Source organism: Pleurodeles waltl, chromosome 3_1 (genome assembly GCF_031143425.1).
Source record: "Pleurodeles waltl isolate 20211129_DDA chromosome 3_1, aPleWal1.hap1.20221129, whole genome shotgun sequence".
NCBI lineage: Eukaryota > Metazoa > Chordata > Amphibia > Caudata > Salamandridae > Pleurodeles > Pleurodeles waltl.
The window spans coordinates 1,971,680,652-1,971,701,992 of record NC_090440.1 but is presented as its reverse complement, the minus strand read 5'-3'; the positions used below and the strand labels follow the sequence as shown (position 1 = coordinate 1,971,701,992).

The 21,341-nt window shown below is 44.0% G+C and overlaps 1 protein-coding gene across 1 annotated transcript in view; it reads right to left on the bottom strand.

Moving 5' to 3' along the window:
- Window positions 1-4,474: 4,474 nt before the first annotated feature.
- ULK2 (unc-51 like autophagy activating kinase 2) overlaps window positions 4,475-21,341 on the bottom strand; it is a 360,264-nt gene continuing 343,397 nt past the window's right edge. The window contains exon 27 of the mRNA XM_069226356.1: window positions 4,475-6,009. Coding sequence (XP_069082457.1) covers window positions 5,942-6,009 — 68 coding nt within the window. The 3' untranslated portion in view covers window positions 4,475-5,941. The remainder of the gene's footprint in view (window positions 6,010-21,341) is intronic.

Sequence of the window (21,341 nt, the reverse complement as noted above, 5' to 3'; positions counted from 1 at the left end):
CTTGGAAAATGATGAGGAAACAAAGACATTGCACAGAGCTGGGGAGGTGAGGTGTTGCTGGAGCCAGTGCGGCATTGGTTCCTTACTGCCACCGGGGTGGTGAGGCGTTGGCTCCTTAATGTTAGGGGAGCGGAGGCATTGGTTCCTTACCGTTGCAGAGGAGGTGATGCGGCATTGGCAGCGAGGTATCGGTTCCTTAACACCAAGGCAGTGTAGATGAATCCAGCAGGTCAAGACCTGAGGTGTCCAGTTTGCGGTGTCGGGATCACAGCACGGGCCACAGGTGCTGCAGTAGAGTCAGGTGCTACAGATGTCAGTGACACGGCACTCTGGACTCACACTGTGGTGGGACTTCAGAGGCGCTGTGGCAACGTCAGGCCTGCTTTGTAGATCGCAGTAGGTGCAGTAAGCAGGGACCATAGTTCCGGTGCAGGTAGCAGCATGGGGGGTCAGAGGGTGGCGGCTGTTCCGAAGTTGCTCTGGAGGTCGATGTACTAGTTTCTTCCTTTTTGCACCAGAACTCAGTCCCAAGGGCCAAGGAACTGGATTTGGCACCACTTGGCGAGTCAGGACTCTCAGCAAGAGAAGCAAGGCACTGGCAGCTGAAGTCTGGGAGAACCTTTGGAAGCAGGGTGTAGAAAGCCAAGTTCAGTACGTTCACTCCCAGGACGGAAGCAGCAGGCCAGCACAACAAAGCAACAGGCATAGTGGCAGTTCCTCCTACAGCATCCAGCTCTTCTTTCTGGGAGAATGTACTCAGCCCAGAAGGATTCTATGTGGGCTCAGAGGTCCAGTACTTATACCCATGCCTGTCTTTGAAGTATGCAAACTTCAAAAAGAAGTATTTGTAGTGCACAATACCTTTCCTCCCTGCCCAGGGTCCAGACAGACTCCAGGGAGCTGGAAACTGCTTTGTGTAAAGACAGACACAGCCTTATTTAGATACAAGTGTCAGCTCCTCCCACCACTCTAGCTCAGGAAGGCCCATCAGCCAGGTGATGGGCATCAGGAAATGCAGGGCACACCTCAGCTCCCCTTGTGCATTCACTCTAGACAGTCACACAAACAGCCCAACTGTCATCCTGAACGAGACCTGTATTCCACAGACAGACAGAGGCACAGAATAGTTAAGCAAGAAAATGCTCACTTTCTAAAAGTGGCATTTTCAAACCTCCAATTCAAAAACCAACTTCACCAAAGTATGTACTTTTAAACTGTGAGATGAATGACCCTAAACTCGAGATCTCTATCGGCTCCCAACAAGAAATTACACTTAAAGGTATTTCAAGGAAATCTCCATGTTACCCTATGGGAGAGATTGGTCTTGCAATAGTGAAAGCCGAATTTAGCAATATTTCACTATCAGAACATGGAAAACAAACCAGTACATGTCCTACCTTTTAAATACACTGTGCCCTGCCCCTAGGACGGCCTTGGGCCTACTTTATGTGCCTTACATGTAGTAAAAGGGGAGGTTTGGGCCTGGCAAGTGGGTGCACTTTCCATGTCGAAATGGCAGTTTAAAACTGTACACGCAGGAAAAGCAATGGCAGGCCTGAGACATGTTTGCAGGGCTACACATATGGGTGGGGCAATCAGTGCGGTAGGCCCACCAGTAGCAATTGATTTACATGCCCTGAGCACACATAGTGCACTTTACTAGGGACTTGCTAGTAAATTAAATATGCCAATCCTGGATAAACCAATCACCAATACATTTTAGACAGAAAGTGAATGCGCTTTAGCACTGGTTAGCAGTGGTAAAGTACCCTGAGTCCTACAGCCAAAAAAACAGGTCAGACAAAATAGGAGAATGAAGGCAAAATGTTTGGGGAATAACCCTGAAAAAAGGGCCAAGTCCAACAAGCAGTTTGGGCTTTAAGATCAATACCTCCATGTCACGTGTCATGGCTGTAGAAATTTCTATCCCCACCCTGAAACCAAGTACTATTAGTGGAGACAAACTCCTCTGTGTTTCATCTTTTACTTATCTAGGGGTTCAGTTTGATCAAAAAGGTACATGGTCACATTTAATTAAGGCCAGGAAGTTAAAGTTCAAACGAACTACCAACGCCCTTTTCAGATTTGCAGGAAAATTATTTGCATTGGATGCAATGGTTAACATCTATTCTGCTTGTTCCTCCACAGTCGTATATGGAGCCGGGGTATGGGGATATCGAGATGTCACCAACTTACAGGTTGCTGAAAAACATTTTTTGAGAAGGCTTTTACAGGCGCGGCCCGCCCTTTAGGGCAGAGGGGCCAAGCCCCCCCACCTTTTGCCCGTCATGAAGAGTGCCTGTCAGGCTGAGCAAAAGTCAGCCTGACAGACACTCTTCATCTTCAGGTCAGGCAGCCAGGAGCGAGACATGCGCGATTTGCGCAGCCTCCTGGCTGCCTGAGCTGAACTTTACTGGGCTGAAGAGGCCACAGCTCCTATGGGTGTGACATCCTCAGTTCAGCAAAGGTGCCTCGAGGTCCTCCCCCTCAGTGACGAGGGGAAGAGTCACCCATTGACTCCGACCTGGGCGCTTCAGGTTTAAGTCCTGAAGCGCCCAGGGCAAGTGTCAATCAGTGACACCTCGTCACAGAGTGGTATGGGGTCAGAAGTCTCACTGACCCCATCCCACTCTGTGACAAAGTTGGAACTGCTGCCTTCCCTCACTGGCTGACCTAAGGTCAGCCAGTGAGGGAAGGCAGCAGTCCCAACCATCCTGAGACCGCTGAGCTGAAGGTAAGTGTGTGTGTGTTTTTTTTTTTATTAATGTTTGGTGCGTGCATGTATGTTTGAATGTTGAGGAGTGTTGTGAATGGATGTGCATGCGTGTGTGAATGAATGAGTGTGTGTGCTTCCCACCCGCCCCTCCTCCCACCTAAAATTGCCGGCCACCACTGGGCTTTTGTCAGTTCCCAACAGTCTTCCTATCTTTCTTTGCCATATGGAGTTAGGTATGGTTACCCTGGAAAATTGCATCAAACCTAACACCCTTAAAGCTTTAGAGAGCAATCTAGGCTAAGGAAGAGACCAGCCTGACTCAAGCCATAATTAATGATGGTTTGCTCCTTGACAATGTTCATAATATTGCTAGGTTAAGATGCATAAAGAGCCAGCTTGATACTTTAGGCAGCATGGACTGTTTTCAGCGAATTAACACTATATCAAAACAGCAGCTAAAAGAGGATTTTTTTTGCTGCATGCAAAAATAAAAGATGGAGTGTAGACTTGAAAAAGAAGAGGGTGAGTATCTCCCTCTTGTTACTGCAGATTTTATGTAACCCTACCTGCTGTTCCCATTTACCCACTCTCAGCGATTTTACTTGATTAGATTCAGGTTCAGTGCAGCCCATTTTCTGGTTTCCTATCCCAGCAGTGTGTACTGTAACTCCCTACTTGACGCGTGTCCTTGTGATGCAAAGTTCAGCAAGTTAATGTTGCACTTCCGTTTGTAAATTATTAGTAGCTGAATGAAATGTTTCATGACAAGTTGTCCTTCCACACAGGGTTTATAGTGTCGATTACAATTTCCCTTGGTTCATGAAGATCCATCTGAACATTACAACTACTCACCTTCAAGCAGGACAGTTTTTCACCTTCAGTTAGCACTGCAGATTGCGCCAACACTTCAACACAGACCAAATGCTTTCCACACATTAAACCTTGGTACATCTGGTGAGATTTAACGCTGCGGAAGACATACATTTCTATTTTTTCTTGACTAAAGAACGCATGGATTGCAGCATGGTTGGGGAGAGAGAGCACTACAGTATTAATTTTGGAGCTACTTCTTAAAATTTAACAGTTGTTGGCTCGAAGTGTCAATTTGTATTTGTTACTTCAGTATGTTTTTGACAATTGTGTATGACTGCTTTCAATTCAAATGATCAATTTTAAAAGAAAACAACTCATACCATTTTAACTACTTTTTGTGTGCACACGGTTAAGGTGAAACTGTACAGATTTGATGTCTTACATTTCTAAACATGCAATGAAGCAAGTTTTCATTGTCAGTTTTATTGTACCTTAATATACATTTTTACAGGCCATAATAAAAAGGCGTTTTGTGCCAGGCCAAGGAGTAATCGGTTACAAGAACATTGCATGCAGTTTACAAATGAGAGGTAGAAACACTGTATTAAAGACCTAACAATATAAACTTTTGTTTTATGTATATATATATATATATGAATATATATATATATATACACACACACACACACACAAACATATATAAATAAACATTAAAATTGCTGGGGTTCCATTTGGATAAATAAGGTAAAAACGGCGCACTGAGTTAAAGTAAAGGAAAACATATTTTTTTAGTAAAGTACTCAAGGGTGATGAATTAGGGATGTACAGCTTTGCCGCCAAATTTGCAAATTACTTTGCCTATAAAAAAAGACTAAAAATTTATTCCATTCTCAAGCACAGTTTATTCAAGTATTCAAGCATCTGAGTAACAAAAAATAAAAATAATTCAACACGTCCAAGAAGTTTTTATTGTGTGCTTAGACACCCAATGACAGTTTAGAATGTGAACGATGCTCAATTTAAATTTCCTGCGGGAATCCTTGTTCTGAGGCAATTTAGACAGTGGCGGCCCTATCTGCCAAACTGCTTTGTGGGATGAAGCTGTGCCTGAAAACATAGTGCACAGATCTTTTCATTCAATTCAGTCATGTTGCTGCAGATGAGTCGCCTGAATTTACGTTCCTTCTCCCAACACTGTCCAATTAAGTTGACTGACAAGTATCTGCAGTATACCAAATGGAGATCACAGGCAATAATGCACATTTCACATGCTCAACTATCAGCCTAACTATCCATGTAAATCTATATAATCTATATAGACATATAAACAGCCAAGAAATCCAAAATTAATTCAGTACTAGGAAAATTCGAAGCAATGGTTGCTGCTTTTACTGGAGCATTAGACAAACGGGTATAAAATGGAAAAATATTACATGAGTAGTTTTTGTTAGCAGTGTAGGGGTGCTGAGGTTTTAAACGTGAAATAGAACTGGTACAAACAAGCAATCAAATCTTTAGACAAATTATTTGTGCCTAATTTGTTTTTACAGTTCTGCAAATGTCAGCGTAAAATCGCTTAAGCTAATTAGTGCAAACTGACATTATTATCTTCTTTGCCTTATGAAATAGTTTGAGAGATTTTGCCATATAGGAGAACAGCTTCTTCTAATGAGCTGTGCTGCTACCCTGTATTAAGTGCATTTATCAATTGCCGTATCTCCTTTCGAATATCAGAACTCATAAGCCAGACAAACTGAAGGAAGATGCTAGGCTTCTGAACGGAGTGCTTGTGCCATCTGTCCTGGTACACTCCATGGTTTCAACATGGGCCTTCAACCCAAGACAATGTCTTTCCACAACTTCAGGCATTACCATCTTGTGCAGAGAACACAGCTCCACGCAAATTATGTAGAACAGTGGTGATTCCAAACACTTCCTTTCAGAGAAGGATGACGGTCCTATGTACTTTAGGGAGGCAGAGGTGGGTTACAAATGTTAGTCACTGTTATTCTGCGGAGAAGAATGAAAGGTTCCTAAACAGGTCCTTTTAATCCAGGTAATAGACTCTTAGTCTTCTTGTTAGTCTCTGTTGAGTACGCACATACAAAAGACTCAAAGACACATAGGTGGTCCACCTGCCACTGTGAAAGAACAAGAGCAGAGTGTCTGTTCAGGACCAGCCCTTTCTCTTCCCAGGGTACCTTCTGGAATCGTTCATCTTTTGAAAGTTGCACCTTTTCTTTGGTAGTCCCCACAAAAATGTTTTGATCTATTGCACACAAAAAAAAAAAAGTTTGCTGGAACTAAGACATGGGAAATATCGAAGGTGTGTTAATACAAAAAAACCAAAACAGAACAGATTCACGGAGAGGTGGTCCCTTGTGCATGTTGAGGCATGGTCCTGGGGAGATGCTACTGTTCGTACACCGCTACTGCACTGCAGCAAAGAGCAGCCAGTCGTCCTTCAACACTGGTTTTATCTGTGGAAAAAATACGAAGAGAAGTCAGTGACCTTCTTCAGGTTATGCATTTAATGAAACCATCAAGAATACTTACAAATCACAAATATCTGTTTCTTCCCAAAACAGATTTACACCCCAATCATGACAGACAACAGGAATTGTTATTAGACATGTATCACTGACTTCCATTTTGAGAATTTGGATCTTAGCTGAGAATTCTTAGCAATCTTCTTCTGCCTGGCAGTTTTCTATATACAACATTCTATTCTTATGAAACAGTAATCCTTAGAAGCTCATTATTGCATTGGCTTTCAATTGCCTACAGTCACCTTTTATAGAGACACAATGGCCAAGTGAAATTTATCTATAGATTATCAATTTTGTGTATATGGGCAATTTTCTATAGCCCGGAGGCTTTGGTAAACAGCCATCATTAGGAGAGGGTGGCAGATAACTTCTCGGAGGAGCGCATGCAACAAGGGTCGAAATAAACAACATTTAATTGCACCAGTGTGGCTTACAATCCTAGTGCTATTCCTGACCAGCACAAAGAATCAGTCGGATTTGGGCCACCACTGCCATAAACACTTTCAAATATAGTTCCATCATCCAACATGCCGTCCCAAACCACTGAGCCAAAGTAACCTCTACCAAAAGATACACTTTGGTCAAAAGGAAGTTCAGAATAGGTTCAGGCAATGACTCAAAATGAATTTTATGTAGCACTTAAAACAGCAACAGTAGATATCATACTGGCAAAAGAACATACTTGACAGGGTGCTTAATCTCCAACCTTCACATAATCCATAAAACCTGAATAACAATTTACTTACCTTCAATAATGCTTTTTCTGGTGGATACTCTATATATTATACCCTCTGGCGCCAGACTGGATCTGGAAATTTGTAACAGCATTGCTCCTGCAAGCCAGCAGGTGGCGTTGTACGAATCCATGCTGTCTTTGTTACACCCGGGTAGTGGCACATACAAGTGCCACTCCTGTGCTCTGTCACTTCCTTTCTTGACCCTGTCTGTGTAGTTGGACGTGGGGTTTACTAACTGATCAGATAGGATGAGTGCAGATCTATAAATTGAAATCTTTTGTATGGCTGGTGAAGTGTACATTTCACAGAAAGTACAGGAGGGAGGGTGCAGAGGAATTTGCAGATAGAGTATCCACCAGAAAGAGCATTACCAAAGGAAAGTAACTTGTAGTTTTTCCTCTGTAGGGGACTGGGACTGATATCCAGAGGTACCTTGATGAGAGTGATGGGATTAGGGAAAGTCACACATCAATTTATGTTTTTTTAATTTGGACTTACCTGACAACTTGGAGTGAGAAGAGGAACTTTTGCAGAAACTGCTTTAAGAACAGGAAGGGTACACATCTTTCACCAGGAAAAGCACTTACACACCATGTAGTTTTTGGAAATATAGAGCTTGGCTTTGGGGTCCTGGATACCCTTGCAATTTAGTGAGGAGTAGTCTTTCCAAGACCTCGAGTTGTGCAGATACACAAGGCAGCAAAGATATAGCTGGTAGGGATCTGTCACAGACATCTGTTTGTGACAGTCTCTACAAGGTTAAACCCTGTAGTCGTCAGAGGGGACATCGGGCCTGATTACAACTCTGGCGGAGGGGGTTAATCCATCCTAAATGTGACTGCTATCCCGGCCGTTGTATTACGAGTTCCATAGGATATAATGGACTCGTAATAAGGCGAGCAGGATATCCGTCACATTTGGGACGGATTAACCCCCTCCGCCAAAGTTGTAATCAGACCCAGAGTCTCTTGCACACTTGAGGAGCCGCATGATGCCATTTGCTGACATGTGGAGGAGTGCTGATAAAAAAAATGATCTACAAATCCAGTCTGGCAGCTGGGGTATTCACAAGGTGAAGAACTTGCAGTTAGAAATATACATCAGAAGTATTGTATCCTAACTTTTAAAAAGTTAAGAGTACAATCAGATGAGCACTGCCTTTAAGAGCTGAAGATCCATCAAATCATCAAATACCCACTCTCACAACTCTTATTTATGCCATGTAGAGAAAACTCTGCTTTTATACCAAGTAGCAACAGACTAGTGATTAACATCAGAGGCTAAACATGGCAGTCTTCGACAAAACTGAATGCAAAGATATACTTGTAAAGAAATGGCTCCCTGTTGCAGTTACCCCCCACTTTTTGCCTGATACTGATGCTGACTTGACTGAGAAGTGTGCTGGGACCCTGCTAACCAGGCCCCAGCACCAGTGTTCTTTCACCTAAAATGTACCATTGTTTCCACAATTGGCACAACCCTGGCACCTAGGTAAGTCCCTTGTAACTGGTACCCCTGGTACCAAGGGCCCTGATGCCAGGGAAGGTCTCTAAGGGCTGCAGCATGTCTTAAGCCACCCTAGGGACCCCTCACTCAGCACAGACACACTGCTTGCCAGCTTGTGTGTGCTGATGGGGAGAAAATGACTAAGTCGACATGGCACTCCCCTCAGGGTGCCATGCCAACCTCCCACTGCCTGTGGCATAGGTAAGTCACCCCTCTAGTAGGCCTTACAGCCCTAAGGCAGGGTGCACTATACCACAGGTGAGGGCATATGTGCATGAGCACTATGCCCCTACAGTGTCTAAGCAAAACCTTAGACATTGTAAGTGCAGGGTAGCCATAAGAGTATATGGGCTGGGAGTCTGTCAAAAACGAACTCCACAGCTCCATAATGGCTACACTGAATACTGGGAAGTTTAGTATCAAACTTCTCAGAATAATAAACCCACACTGATGCCAGTGTTGGATTTATTAAAAAATGCACACAGAGGGCATCTTAGAGATACCCCCTGTATTTTACCCAATTGTTCAGTGCAGGACTGACTGGTCTGTGCCAGCCTGCTGCTGAGAGACGAGTGTCTGACCTCATGCGGTGAGAGCCTTTGTGCTCTCTGAGGACAGAAACAAAGCCTGCTCTGGGTGGAGGTGCTTCACACCTCCCCCCTGCAGGAACTGTAACACCTAGCAGTGAGCTTCAAAGGCTCAAGCTTCGTGTTACAATGCCCCAGGGCACTCCAGCTAGTGGAGATGCCCGCCCCCTGGACCCAGCCCCCACTTTTGGCGGCAAGTCCAGGAGAGATAATGAGAAAAACAAGGAGGAGTCACTGGCCAGTCAGGACAGCCCCTAAGGTGTCCTGAGCTGAGGTGACTCTGACTTTTAGAAATCCTCCATCTTGTAGAAGGAGGATTCCCCCAATAGGGATAGGAATGTGACCCCCTCCCCTTGGGAGGAGGCACAAAGAGGGTGTACCCACCCTCAGGGCTAGTAGCCATTGGCTACTAACCCCCCAGACCTAAACACGCCCTTAAATTTAGTATTTAAGGGCTCTCCCTGAACCTAGAAACTAGATTCCTGCAACAACAAGAAGAAGGACTGCCTAGCTGAAAACCCCTGCAGAGGAAGACCAGAAGACAACAACTGCCTTGGCTCCAGAAACTCACCGGCCTGTCTCCTGCCTTCCAAAGAACTCTGCTCCAGCGACACCTTCCAAAGGGACCAGCGACCTCTGAATCCTCTGAGGACTGCCCTGCTTCGACGACGACAAGAAACTCCCGAGGACAGCGGACCTGCTCCAAAAAGACTGCAAATTTATCCAAAGAAGCAGCTTTAAAGAACCCTGCAATCTCCCCGCAAGAAGCGTGAGACTTGCAACACTGCACCCGGCGACCCCGACTCGGCTGGTGGAGAACCAACACCTCAGGGAGGACCCCCGGACTACTCTACGACTGTGAGTACCAAAACCTGTCCCCCCTGAGCCCCCACAGCGCCGCCTGCAGAGGGAATCCCGAGGCTTCCCCTGACCGCTACTCTCTGAAACCTAAGTCCCGACGCCTGGAAAAGACCCTGCACCCGCAGCCCCCAGGACCTGAAGGACCGGACTTTCACTGCAGAAGTGACCCCCAGGAGTCCCTCTCCCTTGCCCAAGTGGAGGTTTCCCCGAGGAAGCCCCCCCTTGCCTGCCTGCAGCACTGAAGAGATCCCTTGATCTCTCATTGACTTCCATTGCGAACCCGACACTTGTTCTAACACTGCACCCGGCCGCCCCCGCGCCGCTGAGGGTGAAATTTCTGTGTGGGCTTGTGTCCCCCCCGGTGCCCTACAAAACCCCCCTGGTCTGCCCTCCGAAGACGCGGGTACTTACCTGCTGGCAGACTGGAACCGGGGCACCCCCTTCTCTCCATTGAAGCCTATGCGTTTTGGGCACCACTTTGAACTCTGCACCTGACCGGCCCTGAGCTGCTGGTGTGGTAACTTTGGGGTTGCTCTGAACCCCCAACGGTGGGCTACCTTGGACCAAGAACTGAACCCTGTAAGTGTCTTACTTACCTGGTAAAACTAACAAAAACTTACCTCCCCCAGGAACTGTGAAAATTGCACTGTGTCCACTTTTAAAGTAGCTATTTGTGAATAACTTGAAAAGTATACATGCAATTGAAATGATTCAAAGTCCCTAATGTACTTACCTGCAATACCTTTCAAACAAGATATTACATGTTAAATTTGAACCTGTGGTTCTTAAAATAAACTAAGAAAATATATTTTTCTATAACAAAACCTATTGACTGGATTTGTCTCTGAGTGTGTGTACCTCATTTATTGTCTATGTGTATGTACAACAAATGCTTAACACTACTCCTTGGATAAGCCTACTGCTCGACCACACTACCACAAAATAGGGCATTAGTATTATCTATTTTTACCACTATTTTACCTCTAAGGGGAACCCTTGGACTCTGTGCATGCTATTCCTTACTTTGAAATAGCACATACAGAGCCAACTTCCTACAATACTGCTCTAGACCAGCCCTACAACTGAGATCTACCTGCTCAACCTCCTGTCGAAAGAGAAGCTGACAATCAGTAAGTCTTAGCAGAGGAAGGCAAAATGGCAAATTAATAAATGGTACACCACAGGGACCAATTGACAGTAAGCACAGAAAAGAGACCCTGCTACCTCTGGGGGCAAATAAAGAGCAACGAGGATCACCTTACTCCCTACCATCAGGACGACAGATAATACTTTAATAATTAACTGGATGAGAGAAAGGCCATAGAACACCAGGCTCTAGAATAAAGAAAAAAGACGGCCACTGCTATTTAACAAAAAAATAAAATTTGGGTAGTATGGAAACAAACATTTAGTAAAGATGAGGAAGACCTAGTGAAACTGGCCTGCTCAAACATTTTGTTTTGCTGTCTACAAAATAGAGTGCCAACAAAAGATGATTCGTCTCTGCTCAAACTGTAATAACAATGGGCAAGATTTACCTAAGAGCAGATTTGGTGAGGGCCTTAATAAAAACCCTTGAGATTTTCTGGCATGAGCCTGAAGCTCTAGAAACCAATAAAGTTTACTATGGTTTATTTTACTTACATCTCTCTTTCCCACTTGTCAACATATTGGCACAGTGTAGCTAACTAGAAATTTTACATACCACCCAAATCAATGCTGGAAATAGGGTTATGTGCCAAACGCAAATGAGAAAGTTGTGAATATTCACACATTCTAAAGGAGGACTGCGCTAAAAAAGGACTATATCTTTTCATTATAAAATATGCCTTAAGTATTGTGCAGAAAAACTTTATTGCCTTAACAAATTCAATTTATAGAGTCACTCGCTCTACTGGCTTTAAAGTACCAAAATCTAAATTATGTCTTAATTTAATAAGTTCAGCCGATTTAGCCCTTCCAATATGGAAATACCAAACTTATTGTTCTCACTGCTTTCTGCCTCCCTCTCATTTACTCACCCCTCTTCCCCCGGCCTAAGTGTAACTCAAGAGGGAGGTAGGGATTATAAGATATCAATGGCACCATCCCCTTTGAGCCTTATTGAAAGACCTGTCCCATCCACTTCTCCCATGGTGATGGGCCAGGAAAGGGATGAAAGGAAGAAAATTAGTTACTTACCTGCAACTATAGTTCTCCAGTATTGGAATCTTTCCCTGTCGGCGAGATGGGAGTTCCTGGTACTGTTTATAAAGTAGTATTAACATAGAACTAAACCTCAAGGCCCGAGGCCCATCAGTTAAGTACTGTATCAGAGTCGTTTTTAGAAAAGGACTAAATTTGAGACTCTGCCAATCATGCAACACCACCCCCTTTAGAACCCTCCTGAATGAAGTTCCAGTCCCTCAGATTTTCCGAGCACTAGTGTGTGTCTTCATAATAACAGTAAATAAGAGAGTTAAAGGTGAGCTTCTCCAGGAAGGTGGGTGGTTCGCATGTGAATCTATTAAAGATTCCAATACTGGAGATCTGTAGTTACAGGCAAGTAACTCATTTTTCTTACTCCAGTATTGGAACTTTCGTAGATTCACATGCTTGAATCAGAGTAATTAGCAGTAGGGATGCACATTGTAGAATAAACTATAATTGTTTCAAGTGAATTATGAATAAGATGTATAAATAAACATATGCATCAAATAGGCTAAAATCCAGATACTTAGAAAAACAATACTGTATATCAACATTTCACCTTTACGGGAAAATAAGTCTTGGGTCCACCTGTCCCACAGCTATTTCTCCTTGAGGCACTGCATCCAGGCAGTAATGTGGCAGTTCTTTCAGGTTGCTGCTTTACAAATGCCCTGGAGAGGTACCCCCTCAAACAGTGAAGTGGATGTTGATCCTGCCCTGGTAGAGTGAGCACCAACAGAAGCTTGCAGTGGCTTGTCTGCTGCTTGATGGCAAAACCGGATTGTTGATGAAATACATCTTGCAATACTTTGCTTGGAAACAGCTTGTCCTTTTCTAGATGCACTGTAAGCCACAAACAATTGACTAGACCTGCAAAAGGATTTGGTCCTATCCAGGTAGAACTTTATGCATCTTTTTACAACTAATGAGTGAAGAGCCCTTTCACTCCAGATTTGGGACGACGTCTTTAGGACCAGCAGCTCACTGACATAAAAGTTTGAGGTAAGTTTGGGTACAAATCGTGGGTTTGTGCGTAGTATTCTATCCTCTCCAATTTGTAAGAAGGGTTCTTGGATAGACAACGCTTGGATTTCACTAGTTCACCTTGCTGATGCGAGATCTATCTGAAGGGCTACCTTCCATGAAAGAAATTTCAGAGTAGCCCTGTGGATCAGCTCAAATGGGCATTTCATGAGCTGTGCAAGGACTATGTTGAGATTCCAGGAAGGAGGAGGAGGTCTGAAAGGCGGAAAACCCCTGAAAAGGCCCGTTAGAAATTGTTTGTTTATTCTGGGTGACCACAGAGAAGGTGAATTGTAAGAGCGTCTAAACAATGAGATAGCCATCAGATGAACTCTAATGGAGGAGTGGATTAGGCCGGAACGTGCCAGATGTAATAAATACGGCAATATTTGTTCAGGCAAGGGCAATAGGGGATGTATCTGTTGTTGGCACCATAGACAGAATCTCTTCCACTTAAACAAGTAAGTTTTTTTTAGTGCGGAGTGCTCTGGCCCTGGACAGTATATCTCTGCACTCCGGAGGGATGTCTAGATTTGCAAACTCATTTTGCTCATTAGCCATGCTGATAAGCGTAGAGACTGAGGATTTGGGTGCAAGACATGCCCTTTGTTCATCGACAGCAGATGTGGAGATATCGTCATTGGGGAGTGAGGCTTCACTGAGAACAGAAGAAGCTCCGTGAACCAATGTTGTTGAGGTGACGTTGCAGCTATTAAGATCAGCGTCCAGGGTTCCATCCTCATCTTGGTGAGAAACATTGGAATCTGGGGAATGGGTGGAAAGGCGTAGGCAAAGATTCTGCATCATGCCATGGAAAACGCATTCCCCCATGATCCCCAATGGTGATGCCAGCTGGCGAAGAGGTCGAGGCTAGGTGTCCCACACTGAGAGAATATGTGGTTGACTGTTCGCTGATCCAACTCCCATTCGTGGTAGAATGATTTTAACCTGCTGAGAGAATCTGCTATTTTGTTTTGCTTCCCTGGGAAATGCTCCGCTCGTAGCAGTACTCCATGTTGCATGGCCCATTCCCAAATTTCCTATGCTTCTCTTGAGAGGAGTAGGGATCTTGACCCTCCTTGCTTGTTGAGGTCATGCATTGTAGTGGTATTGTCTGTTCTTATTAGTACCTCAGAATTGGCAATTTTTTGAAGGAATGCTTGTAAGGTTAGATGGACTGCTTTTAGCTTTAGGAGGTTGATATGTAGTTTCCGAAGAGGCAGTGGCCATTTGCCACTAATCTGTAGGTCTTGCAGAAACGCTCTCCAACCTTCTAATGAGGCATCTGATGATGACCCATGGGGATGGCGGAGGTTGGAAAGAGAGGCTGATCGATAGATGATCCTTGGGGGTCCACCAGCCCAGAGCTTTGATTATGGGTGGAAAGATTTTGACTTGATCGTTGAAGCTGCCTGTGGCTTGAATCCATTGTAGGTTGAGCTGGTGTGGATTTTTAGTCTGCAAAATGGTACTAGCAGGATGCAAGAGGACATCATCCACTATAACGACTTGTAAAGGCTTACCTAAAAGTATTTTCTTCTTGGAACTGACTTTGCCAAAGCCATTAGCTTTTGCTGTCTTTCTGCAGTGGGGCAGGCTATTTTGAAGTTGGTATTCAGGTTTGCTCCTAAGAAAGTGATCGTATGCGATGGCTGGGGATTGGACATTTCCCAATTTATGGTTAGACCCAAGCTGTTGAGCAGGGCTATGCCTTTTATCAACTAATCGTCTAAACAAGGGAATACTTGGTGCCTTTGTCTTTGTAAATATACTGGGCGCTGATTTTAGACCGAATGGCAGAACTCAAAACTGATAGTAGTTGCTGGCTACTATAAATCTTAGGTACTATCTTTGGGAAGGGTGGATTGGGATGTGAAAATATGCATCCTTCAAATCTAGGGTGGACATGTAATCTCCATGGTTCAAACTGAGGAGGACGGCCTGCAGAGTTATCATGCAGAATGATATTTTTCTTCAGATAGGGGTTTAAATCTCTGAGATTGAGGATAGGTCGCCAGTCTTACCATTTTTTGTGAATGAGGAAGAATCTGAAGTAAAATACTTTCCCCCGCTGCAACAGTGGAACTTGCTCTATTGCGCCTTTGGAAATCATTTTGTTGACCTCCAGTCTGAATTGGTAGAGATACCTTGGAGTAGATTTTGAGAGGAGGATTGGGAAGTGGCATATGGACAAACTCAAGAGTGTGTCCGATTTGGTCTCATGTTCTGGATCAGCGCTGCTGAAGGAGTGACGAGATCTTGCCCCCTAGCTTGAAGGGTGAAGGGATGGGGTAGCCGGAGCCTTGGATGGATCCTTTCTGCGAGCTGGGCCCTTTGCTTGATGAGTCGGTCGTCCTCGGTTTCTACTGTAGGCCGCTTGTGGCTATTGCCTCTGAGCATACTGGGGGTGAAATTGTTGGGAGGTGGATGAGTATGAGGGATATCTGTACCGTTGATAGCCTCCCCTATATGAAAACATTCCACATTCCCCTGCACCACGAAAGGAAGGCTTTCTAATTTGTAGTGTACCTAGAGATTTGGCAGTCTCTGTATCAGTTTTGATTGCCTGAAGAGCTTCATCAATATGTCTCCAAAAAGAGGGTCTGCACATCAAAAGGAAGATCTAGGATTTTATTTTGCACCTCTGATCGAAAAGACATGACCTTCAGCCAACCTTGTCTCCTAAGCACAGCAGGCCCTGCTTGCTGACGGACTGCAGTGGTGGCAATATCCATCGCACAGTCAAACTTTGCTGACATGCGTTCTCCTTTTAAGATCTTTTTATCTTCCAGCCTAGCCTCCTCTGGTTGATATATGGGGCGATGACAGCCCATAGTTGTCTGTCGGATCTAGTCAAGACAGCTAGAGAATTCGCATCTCTTACCATCGGACTTGACATTGATGAGAATTGCTTGCCAATATTGCCTAACCGTATTCCTTCCTTTTCAGGCGGGCCGAAATCGGTGTGGATGGGGTTTTGTATCTCCTCTGGGTCGCTTGTGCTATCACCAAATCTGGTTGAAGGTGACCAATTAAGCATGCAGGGGAATCTTCTGGTGCTTTATATTTTTTATCCAGACCCAGGAGCACAGCCGTGACTGTTGCTGGGTTCTGCATGTTCAATACCTCTTCCCATTTATAACTGACCATCAGCATGGAGCGTACTGAAGTTGTATAAAAAACAATCCATTTGTTTGGATGGCATCAAAAACGTGAACCTTTTGGCAGCCCTTTCCAGCAGATTGTAAAAACCTAAGGTGTCCTCTGGAAGTGAGTCTACATTCATAGGTGAAGGAGATGATGGAGTTGGGAGGACATAATCATCCCATTCCGAGTGATTGTCTTGAAGCTCCCCTTCCTCCTGATCTCCTTCTGAGACGTCTGTGTCCTGTAACACAGCTGTATAAACATTAGCCAGGCGTAAAGATGTGGGCCTCTGCAGCGGGGTGCTTACTTGAGGTGTTGATGATTTTACCCGCAAAGTCAACTGAGTCACTTCATCAGTGGACGGGAATCTTTTTTTTTTAATAGCCGCGAACATGGCTTGCAAGTCAGTAATCAGGGATCTTGGCATATAGATAATTCCCTCTTGGTGTGGTTGCTCTTGGACTGTGTAATATTATGGCTCATAGTCCTTGTAGTGTTCGTTGTCATCATCTGGATATTTTACATTCAGTTGAGAAAGATTATGTGCTGTTCCACTGGGTCCCTTCCTCATCAGATTCGTCATCCCACTCGAGCAGGTGGGTTGGTATCAAGGGGGTTTTCTTGCTCGGGAAGTATGCTCATGGGTCATTTTGGCTGGTTCTTGTCTTTTTCGCTTGTTGACAGAATCGTCGACGAGGTTGTTGACGGTACTGAAGACGAAGTCATCGACAGTACAACAGGTGCACTCGATGCCAGTGGAGTTGTCGTCATCGATGACTTAGAAGATAGCTTTATCGTTGAAGGTTCAGTGGATGAGACCACTGCCGACGAGGTCGTTGTTGGAAAAGATGCAGACAAAGAAGCGATGGCTACTGTCAGTTTTGACAAAAATGGCGATGCATAAGTCTTCGTCGACTGTGGATAACTCCTTGTCGCCATCCGTAGGGTCGTCGATGGCACCAACGATGAAGCTGTCATTGACGGTATGGAAGTCATCGTCGTTACTGTTGTCAACAATGCTGTCGTCGACCGTGGGGACTTCACAGACGGTCTGTTGACAGCTACAGCAGAGGAAGGCTTTTTAAATGACTGAGACACCTTAATAGGAGGTGTAGGAGGCTCAGATGACAATTGTTTAGCCCTGTTTGTGCTACTAGTATGCTCTTTCATGCCTTTAGAAGAGTGGTAGCTAGTTCTATGAGGAGATGAAGAATGGCTGTGGCCTCTGTAAGACCCTGAGGTGGCCTTTTTGTAGGCCTTCTTTGGCTGCTCTGAGGAGGATCTTCCCTCAGGTGATTTTTCTCTTTTCTGTGGCTTTCTAGAAGAGGTAGAGAGGAGTTCTCACTGTCAGAATCAGAAACTGGTTGATCTATAGACTTAAGTTTCTGCAACCAGATTAATAGCCTGCCTTTCCTGTCCTTCAAGGTTTGGAGGAAGTTACAACATACCTTACAATCCTTTGCGGAGTGGTTCGGATAAAGGCAGTGGATGCAGTTCTGGTGTAGGTCCTCAGAATGTAACCTTTTCTTACCACAGGTTTTACAGGATTTGAAAAGACCCTTCTTTTCTTTGTCAGGCATGGTGACAGTCTTCTGAGATGGTGTAGGTGTAAGAACTAAAGATAAAAACCTTTGGAACACAGATGAAGAGGCACCATCTTCTGAATACCCGAAAAACAGAGAAATGCTGAGCAGAGCTCTGTGGAGACTTGCTAGCATGACGTGCAGTAGAAAATCTGAAGGACTTGAGCTTTTCTTGCGTGGGCTGTAAAGGGTGGAGTCGCCTGATTGGTGGAGTCTCAAATTTTGTCCTTTCCTCAAAATTACTCTGATAGAGTACTAAACTGATGGGCCTTTGGCCTTAGGTTTAGGCCTATCTTAATACTACTTTATAAAAGGTAACGGGGACTCCCATCTTGACGATGGGGAATGATTCAAGCATGTGACTCTATGAAAATTCCAATACGGGAGTAACTCTCCTTCCTGATGCTTCCCAGTCACTTCAGTTGTCAGCTGCTGCTAAGGGAGACAGGACTATAAATTGAACAAAAAGGAAGCACATAGATTAGAGATACCTCTTCTATTTGGCACTGTTGTGTCATCAGCTACAGTTATTATATGCACAGTCATCAATCACTACAATCAAAAGTTAAAATCAATTGCAAATAAATCCTGATAAAAACAATAAAGCTCCATCTGCAAAGTATAAATATAATAATGCACATTTAAAAAATGCATCACCTCATGTACTCTTCACATTTTCTTCTTAGAGACCATGGTTGCTTAAAAAAAATAAAAAATTGAGCATAAATTGATTTTTCGCTCAGTTTTTTTTGTCCAGAAGGACACGACATACTGTTTTTTTGTGATCTGGACAATAAAAGATGCAGCATCGTCTCAAGAAATGAGTCATCACTGAGAGGTGGAAAAAAGTTACAGCCTTCTCTGGTTTCAATTTTCTTTTGTTTTCTATTACTGTAACAAAAGTGGAACGTATAAAATGAATACACAGTCAAATCGTCATGCAGGCCGAGTAAACCAACAAGGTAAAAAGGAAACTCGTAATCTGTCTGTAAACCAGGCCTCCATGGAGGGCATGCAAAAAATAAAGAGTGAGACCCGTGATCGTGGAAAAGTAATCCATCCACTAAGGTGGGGTGGGGGTGGGGGGGAGGCGAAAACCCACTAGGCCCCATGGATTGTTGTGTGTGTCTGTGTGTTTTTTGTTTTTTTGGGAGCACCCTTTGGGCAAGGGCAGAAGCCACAAAGACGCCAGGGTTTTTTTTAGGTTGTTTTTTTGGGAAGGGGGGGTCAACCCATTGGGCAAGGGTCTCTCCGCAAAAGGGATACACAACTGTTGGCTCTTTCTACCCCCCCTTGGGGGCAGATCGGCCTATTATTAAGAAGCCACTAAGGCGCCAGGGAACATTTCTAAATGTTTGGTAGCTGGGTGTTTGTGAACTGGCAAAGTATTTGCATTTGTGATTATAGCGGTTTATTTCTCCTTTTTGTTCCAACTCAAAGCTTTTGCTTCCGTTCCTGTGACTCCTTGTGGTTTTGGCAGTGGTGGACATGCAGTTTGTGTAGTTGCATGTTTTAGATATGAAAAAACTATTTACTCCAAATGAATTGTGTTGCCATGCATGAATGACATTTTTGTAACTGTTGTTTTAAATGCAGGATTGTGTGTGAAATTGTCCTTAGATTTGTGCACAATTATGTTTGTGTTCTCTTATGTGTAATTTTCTTTTCTTTTTCCTTTTTAGTGGGATACCATTGGTGATTGCTATGTCTGTGCAGAGTAGTTGGTGGCGAGTCTAGCTTTTTCAGGCAAGTGAGTGGTATAGTTTTTGAGTTTATAACTTTTTGTGATAAAGCCACACGTTGTTTACTACTTATCTTACACAGTGCTGGTTGTTGGTGGTGCATTTGTCAAGTTACTTCCCGTAGGAAAGATCATGGCTAGCTGCAGGATGACAGCTCAGCAGGTTGTTGGTATGCTTTTTGAGTTGTCTTCTGACCATGATAATGATACTGATTCTGCATTCTGTCAGAGAGGAATCATGGATCAGCCGGAATTGCCTGTCTTTACTGGTCTTCGGGGTGTAGAGTGAATACGGAAAACTTTTTGCCTATCAATTTCTTTCAGTTGTTTATGGATGATGTATTTTTTGAAGAGATTGTTGAGCAGACTAATTTGTACGCTGAGCAGTACTTGAGGGACAACAGTGCTAGACTTAGGCCACACTATATAGCTACCCAGTGGAGTTCCACAAAAATGGAGGAGTTGAAGTTCTTGGGTTTAACTTTTTTGATTAGTTTGATAAGGAAAGCATCCCTGTCTTTGTATTGGTTTACTTGGCCCTTCATGGCAACAGCTATGTTTCCAGCAACCATGAGTCGTAATCGGTATTTGCTTCTTTTCCAGATGATGCATTTTTGTGAATAATGCTTTAGCCTTACCATGAGATCACCCCGATTCTTACCGTCTTTTTAAGATTAGGCCAGTCCTTGATAATTTTGTACATCATTTTTTAGAGGTATATTCCAGGCAAAGAAACAGCTGTGGACGGGTCTTAGGTCCTGTTCAAGAGTCGTTTGGTTTTTAGGCAGTACATTCCTAGCAAGAGGGCACGGTATGGAACTAAAATGTATCTGCTGTCTGAAAGTAGTACAGGATATGCTTATAATTTCTGGGTCTACACTGGTAGGTATTCCAGTATTGGCCCCCTGGTTGTCCGCCCACTTTTGGAGTTAGTGAGAAAATTGTGTGGGAACTTGGTAGACGACTGTTTAACAAAGGTCACACATTTGTACGTAGATAAATTCTACACTGGAGTGCAGTTGTTCAGGGAATTGTTCAGAATGGACACTGTTGCTTGTGGCACAACCCGCTCTAACCGGAAAGGCTATCCAAGGGAGCTTGTCTGTAAAAAGCTTGAGAGGGGACAGTGCAGTGCCTTGCGCAGTGATGAGCTGCTAGCTCTGAAATTTGCAGACAGAAGGGATGTGTACATGATGACTACCATCCATGATGAGCGTATTTCCTCTGTGGCTGTTTGGGGTCAGGTTGCGAAAGTGCGCAAACGTGTGTGCATTTTAGATTACAATAAGCACATGAGAGGTGTAAATAGAGTTGATCAGAGGTTGGAACCTTATACTGCCGTTCATAAGTCTTACATTTGGTATAAGAAGTTAGCTATCCACCTTTTCCATTTCGCTACTTTTAATGCTTTTGTTGTGTTTAAGAACAGTTCTCCAGAGTCAGGGATGACATTTGTGAAATTTCAGGAGTCTGTCATAGAGAGCCTTGTTGTGGTGGAACAGGCAAGAGTCCCTAGAGAAGCAGTGGTGGAGGATGTGGCTAGACTGAAAGATCACCACTTTCCTGATCACATTCCTCCCATTCCCCAAAAAACACTTTCCCACTAAGAAATGTAGAGTCTGTGCCCGAAGAGGTATCTGAAGGGAGACTCGGATGTACTGCCCGGATTGTCCTTCAAAGCCTGGGCTGTGTGTGGCTGGCTGTTTCAGGAGTTACCACACCCAAAACAATTATTGGGAACTACCGTGAGCGTAAAGTGCCTGTTTTATATTTTCATATGTTCAGTTTCACAGTTGGCATTACTGTCATGTATTCAATTAGAGCTTGTGTGTTTGTAATTTTGTACTTATTTATAAATAGTTAGTGGTTTCTTTGTTGTTTAACACCT